Genomic DNA, 12,923 nt, shown 5'->3' with positions numbered 1-12,923 from the left:
TGTCACATGGATGAAGAGTTGTCTCATTGTACTCATACCACATCTTATTTACATCAAAGATTTCACAAATTAAATGTTAATGTCATAACATTGTTTTGTGCTTTTTATACCAAGTCTTATTTTGGCTAGATTGTGTTAATACATTGTTAAAAGGGGAAAATCTTCCTGTAAAATTCAATAACTTTTTTATGATATTTATTTTTTTAATGCACAAATTCATGTTCATAAAATTAATATGGAAGGTGAATGTACCTGTTCTATAGACTAATTTGTTGACAACAGGGAGACATGTTTATTATCCATCCACACAACTGCCACTAAGTTCCGACACTGTCGTCCAACATACTGTCCTTGCTCAAATCTGATAGGAAGGTTCTTCAGCTCTTCTGGAAACTGCCTACGATTCTTTCGTATGGTACCACACATGTAAATCCCATTCTCTAAAAGGTTGACAGCAAGTGGAATGGATGTAAAAAAAACTATCAAAGTAAACATGATGGAATTTTCCTTTCAGTTCTTCACTCAACTTTGTTACAACATGGTATGACAAACTTTTACCATTATTTGGATTGGAGCCTTTTCCAAGGTAAACATCAAATTCATGGCAGTATCCAGAAAATTAAATAAGTTGTAACATAACATTTGATGAATAAATTACATAATTTACATATGTACAAGTATTTTAAAAACAATCCAGCTGAACGTAAGTTACAAGTAAATGTTTTGATTTATAAAGTATCAAGGATAAAACATTTTTAATTTAAACTAAATTAACCGTATTAAAACATAGTTGCTTGATTGTTTGCCGCTTAATGTCCAGTCACGCTTGCATCATCATGACATGGATTATCAGGAAGAGTAAACGTCAATTGAAAAAATATCTGGTAATCAAAGGTTTTATATCTAACATGTCTTATATATAATATGATTAAGTGTAAAGTGCATGTAAAACTAAAACCTTTTATATATAATATAATATTTCAAATTATGAACATGTGAGTACCTGAGGTTGTGTCACATCTCATCCACACCTTCATACCCCACTTCACTGGCTTTGATGGAATATACTGCTTTGCAGAAAATCTACCCTTGTAGGGAATCATTGCCTCGTCAATGCTTTGGTTCTTCCTAGGTTTATAAGCTACTCGACATCTTTCAAGAACCGAGTCTAATATAGGCCTAATTCTGGCAAGTTTGTCAGTAGAATCCGCCTCTGGCTCATTCATATGTAAATACTGTGTCAGCTTTTCGTATCTTTTTACAGGCATGACATCTTTTACATGATGAAAGTTAGCAATATCCTTTAACTCTACGTTCCGCTATATAGATGATGTTCTCTCACTAAATAATACAACATTTGGTGACTATGTTGAACGAATCTATCCCATCGAACTAGAGATAAAGGATACTACAGATACAGTTAAGTCTGCCTCATATTTTGACTTACATCTAGAAATTGACAATGAGTGTCGGTTGAAAAAAAAAACTTTACGACAAAAGAGATGATTTCAGCTTCCGAATTCTGAACTTTCCATTTCTATGTAGCAACATTCCAGCAGCGCCTGCATACGGAGTATATATCTCCCAATTGATACGATATTCCCGGGCTTGTGTTTCCTATCATGATTTCCTTGATAGAGGATTGCTGCTCACAAGGAAGCTATTAAGCCAAGAGTTCCAAATGGTGAAGTTGAAATCATCCCTTCGTAAATTTTACGGACGCCATCACGAGTTGGTTGGCCGTTATGGAATAACCGTTTCACAGATGATATCGGATATGTTCCTTATGTCGTAACTACAATACCCTTCCCTTTTCACGAATGTGACTTACCGAATTAGACTATTTACCGGATTTGTAATAACATAAGCAACACGACGGGTGCCACATATGGAGCAGGATCTGCTTACCCTTCCGGAGCACCTGAGATCACCCCCAGTTTTTGGTGGGGTTCGTGTTGCTTAGTCTTTAGTTTTCTATGTTGTGTATCTGTACTATTATTTGTCTGTTTGTCTTTTAATTTTTGGCCATGGCGTTGTCAGTTTGTTTTCGATCCATGAGTTTGACTGTCCCTCTGGTATCTTTCGTCCCTCTTTTACACCTCCTTTAGCAAGGAATTTATTTGTCGACCATAAAAACTTGTAGTCAGGAACTTGTATAATCCCCATTAGAATTAGGTTTCCTAGTAAAGATAAAATATACACTTAACTTTTTGTAATAAAAATATTACTTTTAATATCACTTTTAAATATATACATCATGTACATGTGGATATAGGCTGTGCATACATATCTTGACATGTAAAAGTTCCGTTAAGTTTTATAATGTACCCTGCATGCTTAGAGTACTAAACGTACTTCTACTTTTGAGAATCATAAAATACATGTAACGAGCAAACACAATTTTAAAATGACAGACATGTATAATGGCATGTACAAACCAAAAAATATTGTATATAAGAACATGTGGTATGAGTGCTAATGAGACAAATCTCAATCCAATTCACAATGAATAAAAAAAGTTAATAATTATGGGTCAACGTTCAGCGGTGACCTTCAACTTAGAGTCTTGGCTCACACCAAACAGCAAGCTATAAAGAACCCCAAAATGGAAAAAAAACAAAGGTCTAATCTATATACAACACGAGAAAGGATAAACACCTTTAGTTTAAACATATTTTATTGTTCAAAACAAATGGATTAGACACAAGTTTTTCAACTTAGTTCCGTCTTCGCCATAATATACATGAATATACATAATATTTATATTGCACATTACATAAATTTGTAATTTTCTAATAATAAAGCATGAAGGCATGAAAAATAATTAAATAAATAACAATTCATTATTATTATAATATTTATACACAAGAAAATAATAAAAACGGCTCAATGGAAATCAAACGTTCTAATTTTGAATAAACAAACACACCCAAACGATCGGTCCAAAGGGAAAACACCTACTGATATAAGTGTGTTTTTCAATGACATTCTATTTACCTGTATAATTTGTAAATAGTAACGTGCAATGTATATTATTGTGATACGGATATTAAATTCTGACGTTGAAAATACGGATAAAGGGATGACAAGAACATAGATTAAGTATATGTAAGAGAATGATAATCCCTTTTTTCATGAATAAGTACGAGCGCTAGCGAGTACTTATCATGAAGTAAGGGATTATCATTCTCTTACAAACTTAGAATATTGTAAAGTGCTTAAGACTCAAATGATCTATTCAAGAATTAGTTTCATTGTCAGTGCAATGTTTATAATTGATGCATGACTTCCTTTTTCGGCATGTCATTTATGGATTAGTTTTAGTGATGTAAGGACTTTCTTATTATTTGGGAAATTTTTTTTTTTTAAATGCGTTATAGATATTAGGTGACACAACAGTAGAAAGAAAAGGTAGGAATTGTATGTTTCCTGATTGTGAGTATGAATGTAAATCATTGTTCAAAATTAAATTCCTGTGTTTTTTTTTTTTTATCGGAATACATGTATTGGAAATAACTATTCTCCTTAACCGCTGATCAAGCAATAAAAGTTTTGGAAAGCTAAAGATTTAGGTTATTTTTTATCAGAAAGATTTTTTTTTTGTTTTTTTTTTTTTATGCATTGCTTTGGTATTGTTTAATTTTATAGTAATTTGAAGTTTAATATTTTCATAATAACATTCACGGTACCAATTTTACTGCAGCAGTAAACTTCAACTTATTTTGAGATTTTTGTTTGTTTCACAACTCAACTTTTAGTCAGTTTCAATCACTGTGTGATAATTCCTTTCAATCTGATAAATGTGCTTCGGGACAGTTGTAACTCATTTATAGAAACTCTTTGTTTTGAATTGTAAATAGACCCAAATAATAGGATAATCCCTTACTAAGAACATGATTTACATTCATTCTTCACAATTAAGAGGCATCCAATCCTACAATTTCATTGGTCGAGAGTACTTTGCTATATGCTAAATGTAAGTATCCCTTTTTGTAATAACTTAATAATTGAAATCCATTGAGGCGAAACATTATGTTTACCGTTATGAACAACAAATCGATCATTCGAACAATGCAACGTCTGTACTGTAGTAATTAAAACAATAACCAGCAAGGTTGTTATCAAAGTGAGAAACGTTGTGTTTCTTTCATATATTTATGTACTGCAGAAAATATTACAAAATTGTCATTTGTATCTAAGTTATCATTACCAAAAAGTAAAATCACAAAAATACTGAACTCCGAGGAAAATTCAATCGGAAAGTCCCTAATCACATGGCAAAATCAAATGACAAAACACATCAAACGAATGGACAACAACTGTCATATTCCTGACTTGATACAGGCATTTTCAAATGTAGAAAATGGTGGATTGAACCTGGTTTTATAGCGCTAAACCTCTCACTTGTACGACAGTCGCATCAAATTTAATAATATTGATAATGATGCGTGAACAAAACAAATAGACACAATAGGTAAAAATGTCACAAATAAAGGTAAGAAGTCTAATTCGGTAGGTCACATTCTGGAAAAGGGAACAAACAATAACAAATCAATTGAAACAGGAATGTCTAAGTGGGTCAGTTCAGTAAGCATAACATTTCTTTGCGGTGCAAAGTTATTACAGTATAATAAAAAGTGTTCAACACTTTCACTAGTGTAACCACATGCACAATATGCATCCTGTACTATATTGGCCTTGTATAAATCCGCGCTAAATTCACTATACGTATTGCGAAGCCTTGCATGTAATATAAATAATAGTATATCTCCGTAAAATTAGTACCTAGGAGGTTTTACATTATGAAAATACAATTGTTGCAATTGTAACTTGAAAGAAGAGAAAGTAGGAATTTGACGAATATGCGTTTTTAGGTACATGCGTGACACATGTGTGGCATTTTTGCCCTAGTAGGTTGGTCTCTTGAACAACTTTACTGATCATATCTGTTGTAAAGAAGGTATTAAAACAATCCAATTCACTAACATCAGCATTCAATAAGACTTGAGGTCCGTTACTTTCGGGAAACTGTCGAACATTAACATCTTGATTGGCCTCGCTCAATATGATTTTATTCGTGTCAGTATCATCATTTACTTCCTCCTGATCCTGCAAGATTTCATCAGCAATGTCCTCTTCCTCCTCGCTAACCAACGGTACATCTATATCGGACACATTTCCGTTATCCTCACCTTCAATGCTTTCGTCGTCTGATGTATTTTGAAGTGCTGGTTCAGACACAATTTGCTCCCAAACATATCATACACTCGGCCTGCTGGAGGCCGCCATATTTGTTATTGTCGTCTGTTATTACATGTGAGAATCTCATGAATATTCATTGCGTAAGTGTATAATTACCGCCCATTTCCTACGATAAGCACTGGCACTTGTCTCGTTTATTGATTTTTAAATGTCACAACATTTATTTATACGTTAAATTTTAACATTAACGTTTTCAAGACAAAATACATGACAAGCGTAGGAAAGCGTAGTTGCGGGGGAAGGTAAGCGTAAAAGACGTATATGCGATGTAAGGGATAAGCAAAAAAAGCGTATATGCGTGGTAAAGTATTAATGTAACCTTCAATTGAGCCCAATAAGTAAAGATTGGTTACGCATGTACAAACCGTGTTCAGCCATTAAAAGGAGAAGAATGTTAACATTGAAAGTGAAACAAAGGTGAACCGGCCATTTCGTTGTCTAATTCGATCCACAAAAGATCATTCTTATAAAGGTAAATACGAAAATTTACTTTTTATTCAACCTATAACATGAAATCAAACAGATCTTAAAAAATAACTTGCATAAGGGCGCTATTTAGTTATATCTATGTTTATGTTTATATCGGGTTATATGTCAATCGGCGTCTAGACTTTAATACACACGAAATTCTGATATATATTATCGAGTACATGCAGTGCAATTTCAGACGTTTAAACATGTTATAAGATAAGATAAGATAAGATAAATTTTATTTTCCAAATTAGGTCCCAGGGGGGCATATACACATAACATATATAATTGATACAACATACAGTATTTTACATAACATTCATAAAATAAACTATTGAAATAAAGTCATACAGGTATCATTTGTTAAATAAAAAACTATTTAAGATGTTACTCCATAGAAGTGGCAAACGCATTTTTTTATTCATTTATTTTTTTCTCACTTGAATCTATAATATTTTGCTGGGAATGTATAAATTTAACATTATATAATATAGATATAATGTTATAAATCAAGTATGATAATATGATTCAAATCGGTGAACATAAATTTGACAGCTAGTGACCCTTTAAATGTTTATGTAAATATAATTTTGAATTTCAACCAGGGAAAATAAATACCGTAAACAGGTCATTAAATTATGCCTTGAAACATATTTTATTGAAACTTTGTATCGTCCGGGTTGATTCTTCGAAAGAATGACATGACAATCTGAAAGAAAATAACCCCAAAAAGGTGTATAATAAATTATAAATTTGTTAAAGGAATGATATGCCGTTTAATATCGAATGATATATCGTCATATGTCAGATGTCAGATTATAGTCTGTTTATGATTTGTTAGTCGATATTCTACTTCTTTGTGCATAAGCAATATTAGATTACTGGGTAGTTTACATTACATGGAAGGGATAGTAAGTAATTGAAAGACTGATTAATAAACCTATATTACATAATAAAGAAGCCCTAAGAAGAAGTCAAACTTAAATACTAAAAACGTTGACAGATAAGCTACGTATTATTATTTTTATAACATGTCTTGATTTAAATTCGATCAAAAGAGCTGCATGGTCGAACCACATGTACTGTTTTTATCAGTTGCTCAGTCAGACACTTTGAAGGGGCATTAGGTACGAGATAAATAAAAAAAAAACATTATTTGTTTTGTTCAATCATCAATGAAAGTGAAGTAGTGAAATAATAATTCGCTTTTAGCAACCATTTTGGTTCAACTTTGTCAAAATAAGCGAAGAAACATTGCTGATAGCCAAACGGATGCCCAACTTTGACAAAGGTTTTACAGCCTGTCAGAAGAAGACCTCTGAAGTGACCATATGTCTATTCCCCAGTAACCCTTTGTGATATCACCTAAAGATGGGTAATGCATGCATTTAGCGTGTACAGTTATTAAAAGAAAACGAATGTCAACAAGGGTAAACAATTTAATTGACTTATCCAATCCACATAAACTCATTCTTATACAGGTAAAAAGATGATTAACATATATTGTTAATTAGTAATATGAAATCAATCAGACCTACAAAAATCCGATTGAAAGAGTTCGTGTTTATCTACGTTTATGTTTATTTTGGCTTAGATGACCATCGGAAGTCTTTGGGGGGGGGGGGGGGGGGGGGGGGTCAACTCGATGATTAATAAGATGGCGTATAGACTAGAATACAAACTAAATGCCCATGCATTGTATATTGTTTATTTTAGCCTATTTATAATTCGGATATATATTGTACGTTTTAGTATGTTATAAAATTAAATTCTAGAATTTGAGTCAAATCGGTGTACATGAATTCAAAAGCTTATGCCCTTTTAATATGCGATATACGTATAAAACAACTCCTACGAAAGCGGAATCACTAACCTGATGGAAACATGGGCGTGTTGCCTCATCAAAATTAATCGAATGAGACAAAAATAGATTCTGATTTGGCTTTTCTAAATCTAATTGTCGTTCAGTTCTATCATGTGATGTCCTATTTTTTAGAACCATTACAAGATCATCACAAGACATGTTACTATACGTCATAAGATTGTGAAAAATCCTGGGATGTATTCTAGTTAAGAACGCGTTGAAAACTACGACATATCTAAGGATGGTCTGAAAATACGTAGTTATAGTATGGTAAACAAATTTGAGATTTTTTCAATTTTGTCTGAAGGACACTCGGACTTTGGTGCTTTAACTTTCGTTAGAAATATTATTAACATTTTTCCGCACAAAAAAATTAAATTATCTAATTTCTTTTTTCTAAACGACCGCAAAATTTGTCGTTCGTATAATTGTAATAATGTTATGAATTGTCAGCGTCGTCGTCATATTCGTCATTTTCCCAAGACATTTGGTTTCCAGATAATATGGGGGACAAAATAACATCCCAAAGGTACCAGTTGAGAGATAGGTTACAAAATTTCAGTATGTTTTAAAAAATAAACAGACTTTTCAACCAGCGTAGTTGTTTAGTAGGAATACACACACAAACACCTCTTTTTGTATTCTTACTTTTTTTTATTTAACATTATTATATAATGAGTTCTTTATTAAAATTTTACAATTGGCTGCTTTTTTTGAGAGATTACTGTGCTATATTTGACTGATCATATGATCTTATATGGTTTTTACTGCATATATATATATGTAGGACTCTGAACCGCGTTGGTACTCCGAACCGCGATGCTCATGCTCATGTGCGATGGTTTAACGCCGAAGTGCGTTTTTGAATCGCGCCGAAGTGCGATGGTGGCATTGTGACGCTATCTTGTTGATAGCTACGCCGAAGTGCGATGGTCTACACAAACTAATTTTTTAAAGCTTTTCATGTCGATGTATATGTCAACTTGTATGTTAGAAGCAGTTTTCCGGGTTTTTATGTTTATTAGAGGACCCAAGTAAAGATAAAATGTTGATGCAGAATTATGTTCACATGTAACAAATTAAAGATAACGATCTCTAATTTAGTTTGCAACTTTAATAAAGGACAACAATGATAGACAATAATGAATGTAAATTCATATACATGTACTAGCTATTAAAACATATACATGTCCTTCTCATAACAATTGCACATCTGTAGATTTTAAACTAGACATCATGCATCAAATAAACCATCGCACATCAGCGAACGGACCATCGCACTTCGGCGTAGACCATCACACTTCAGCGTGACTATCGCACTTCAGCGTCCCTATCGCACCTCCGAGTCCTACATGTTTATAAAATGTAACATGATAAACTGATTTTTATGACAACTTTTAGTCGATAATTCAATATAGAGTATTGAGAAAGTTGATTTATTTGAAATTGTGATTTTTCGATGAAAAGACGCAAATTTGTGCAAATCGGTAAAGATTTAAATTTTAATCAGTCTTGGAATTACATTTAACAGAACATATACAAATTAGAAGATGTGGTATGAGGACCAATGTGAGCTAACTCTCGACAAGAGACCAAATAACACAGAAATTAACAACTATAAGTCACCGTACGGCTTTAAACAATGAGCACAGGCCATACCGGTGCGTAGTCATTTATTCATTGACAGATACGCTAGATGTACGTACGACCTTTGAAAATAACTAAAGCCCATACCATACCATAGTTATTTATACATTGAAAGATGTATTAGATATATAGCAGATCCATGTTAATTACACCTTTCTCAATTATCTAGAAAAAAAGAGATCATCACATTTCAACTGTTCTTTGAAAGTTTGGTTTAACACGGTTTGTAATGGTTTGTTGTTTATGTTGTTAGTAATTATGGTTACAGGATATTATATCATGAATGAGCAACCTATACATAAATATTTCCATAAATTGTGAAAATACAATTATATAACATTAACCAAATTCTTGAATATTGTTAAAAATAACAAATTATCTTAGAATAAAAGTTCTGACACGGTTTGATTCTGTTTCTGGGGGGAAATGTTAACCTACTTATATTCAAAATACTAATAATAAAAGCAGGATAACTGTGGAAAATTTGCTAACAATCGAATAGGATATTTCATTTCTCTTAATACTTTCAGACTGTATAATGGTTGTAACAGCATTTCAAAGTTCCAGTGACGTTATGCTTGAGGAAAATGGAGGAAAAGACACACAACTTCTATCATATTTGATTGAGCTGTGCTTGGTAAAACTAGGAGGTGTTCCAAATGTGGTGACCGATTTCAGAGCCCCGAAGGAAATTTTTGAAAAAGTTTTTCCGTGTCAAGGTGAATTTGAAGTCAAACAAGTTGGAAGCATAGTGGATCTGTTATATTTACCTAAATTATTGAATAATGATTTCTTGTTCGGCTACAACACGGACTTTGACACATTGTTCATTCCAAAATCGGTTTTTATCTCTAATGAAGAATCTAATGATCCTGCCGAGATTGCTGTGATGGAACCAACGGATTACGGGACCTACGTCAAACTCAAATATAACGTAAATTGCCAATTTGAATTACCATCTGAAATGTTAGCAAAACAAGATGACCTCAAAGCCTCTTCAGCTAAGTACGTTTCCAGTCGTCAGATTTTAGAGCACGTACTCCGCCATATGGACAAAAACAAAGTAGATATAGTAGGACCCTCCCTTCAAACACAGCCGCACGCTGTTAATACTGATTATGCTATTACCACTATGGACAGGGTGTTTGCATTTAGAAATCCAAAATGGCCAAACTTCGCGAAAGAGTGGAAAACAAGAATTAGACCAAACAATTGGCCTGACATGTCCGTGATAAATGAAATTCAGTCATTGGGTAGTCATGTTGTTGCTAAGGGAAATATTCTTAGTAAAGAATGTGACTTAACTTGGAGAGTTTCCTTTAATATAGCGGAACGGTACATGGCAGATCTTATGACACTACAGCAAAAAAAATGTATTGTTACAACTAAAACATTAATCAAAGATGCCAAGATTGAAGTCGTATCATCCTACCATTTGAAAACAGTAATGTGGTGGACGGTAGAACAAGGTGATATTTCCATGTGGAACAGCAATGATGTTGGACGCAATTTTCTGGCATTTCTTGATGAACTGCTGAAAGCACTGGAAACAGGTGTTATCAAAAATTACTTCATGCCCGATTGTAATATGATACAAGGAATCGATAGGTCTGAATTAGAAAAGGCCATTCTTTTTTTCAAAGGTATTAGTAAAAAACCAATCAGTGCTGTATTAAGCAGCTCAGGTTTAACCGATTTCCCTGTTGAACTGCGTTTTCATAACCTTAAAGATAGTCTACTGCGTTTTAATGGAGATACTCAAACCAAAAGCTCCCTCCTTGGAATCTTTGAGAACTATTTTGTAAAATTCGGCATGTCTCTTCCCCGACATCCAAATATGAGAGAAAATGGGTTTCATCTCTTGCGAATAGCAGCATCTCTCTGTAATTCTCCAGATGTAGATAATTTTATAGTAGAACATATTTTCCACGCCATGCGAGAGGAGCCTGATGATTCACATTCCCTTCTCGCTTCTTTACTTACCATCTTTTCGGAAAAAAGAGTAATACAACAGTTAGAAGTAGAACATGAAGCAAACACCAATGCAATGTCAGACTATTTTAGCAATGCTGGTTGTGCCTTTCACTTCTGGACAAAAAAACGATTACAAACGAAGCCGAGAGCAGATGACTTAGAATCTGCATATCGATGTTATAGAACTGCAATCCGTCTAAGTCCGAACAACCCAGATTTCTATGCTGAATACTCCTATTTCCTTTTAGTTGAAGACAAGGCAGAAGAAGCTTTGAAAATCGCCGAAAAGTCCATTCGCAAATCGATGGCTACCAATGAATATAGTTACCGAGTTTATTCAGAAAGATTCAAAGAAACGTTAGATTCCAGGTTTTGTCGCCATGTGACAAAACATCATCCGAACCACGACATTCAAGTTCCATCGATTGTAGTGGCCCATTACGTTGTAGTTTTAGCAAAAGAGAGAACAGGAAAAACGGTGGAAGCCATTTCCGGTCTAAAAAAATTTTTTGAGGTTTGTTTAGATGACAGAAATCAAAAACGTTATGATTCTCTGACCGTTTACGGATATTCATGTATTGAGTTGGCCATGCACGAGGAAGCATTGAAAGCATTTACGATGGCACATGATACAAATCTGAATGAAGTACAGTTTCAAAACATAGAATTGTGTAAAGAAGCAATTTCAGAAATGGCACAGGGCAAGACAATCCTTAAATTCTTGTACAAGCGTCGTACCTTTGTTTGGGCGTCAATATTGTCAGTTTTTGCTATTCTTGTGTGCGCTAAGACAAGGAAATGATTTTGGAAGAATGCAAACAAAATGTTGCCATAGTGTTATGGCTTTGGATTTAATATAGCTCAGACTGATTTAGCGATCTAAAGCTGACTACTTGTTGAATCTACAAAGTAATATTTTCAAAATTAGATGAATAAAGTGAAAAACATATATCAACAACTGGTATTTTTAGAGTAACAAAGCTACCGTATTCATTCTTTGCATTAGTTTTCGACACGTTTTATCATATTTTCTCATTTTATTTTCGACGGATATTTTTTTTTATAGTTTTTGTCCAGTATCTTTGACGGTTTTCGTTGTAGAGTTCTAAAATATACTTATTCTAAAATTAATTAAAGATTTCCGTTATCCTGAGCAGTAATATACATTTGTATCTAATAAACAGGACCAACATCTTAAATTAGGCAGACCGTACGCGTACGGTCCGACCGTATGCGTATTTAGAAAAAGTACTCATACTGTCCAGACCGTATGCGTACGGTCCAAATACTCATATGGTCTGGAGCATATATATTATACATACATGTGATATCCTACACGAAACACATTTATTTTATGATTGCTGAATAACTAATGCAATGAACATCTCAAAATTAATTTATTTTGAGACAGTGATTTAAATTTTTGGTAATCTACATAAAATAAATTTATTTTGAGATGCACATATCTTCGTTGTAATGACCAGCTCAAAATAAAAATATTTTATTTTGTTATTTGGAAAATGTTGGAATAGTACTAAATAAATTTATTTTGTGATGCTGATATTTTGAGATAAGCATATACATAAAGAATTCCGTATTTTTGTCGTTAAGCCATCACATAATATTTTAATGGTCTTATTCTACTCAAAATAAATTTATAACTATATGTTAATCATAAATTGGATAGAAGTTACATTTATGGTTA

General features: G+C 33.2%; 1 protein-coding gene across 2 annotated transcripts; it reads left to right on the top strand.

The window, feature by feature from the left end:
• The first annotated feature begins 4,894 nt into the window (after positions 1-4,894).
• LOC127701027 (uncharacterized) lies at positions 4,895-12,697 on the top strand. 2 transcript variants are annotated; one of them, XM_052204796.1, is made up of 2 exons: positions 4,895-5,504; positions 9,775-12,697. In XM_052204796.1, exon 2 carries the CDS (start codon positions 9,783-9,785, stop codon positions 12,018-12,020), a length of 2,238 nt encoding a protein of 745 aa, XP_052060756.1. In that variant the 5' UTR covers positions 4,895-5,504; positions 9,775-9,782; the 3' UTR covers positions 12,021-12,697. The 2 variants fall into 2 exon arrangements, with proteins under 2 accessions (XP_052060756.1, XP_052060755.1); XM_052204795.1 differs by lacking the exon at positions 4,895-5,504 and adding an exon at positions 5,544-5,734.
• Positions 12,698-12,923: the final 226 nt, after the last annotated feature.

This window comes from Mytilus californianus, unplaced genomic scaffold, assembly GCF_021869535.1.
Source record: "Mytilus californianus isolate M0D057914Y unplaced genomic scaffold, xbMytCali1.0.p SCAF_5, whole genome shotgun sequence".
Taxonomy (NCBI): Eukaryota; Metazoa; Mollusca; class Bivalvia; order Mytilida; family Mytilidae; genus Mytilus; species Mytilus californianus.
This window is presented reverse-complemented; position numbering and strand designations above follow the sequence as displayed.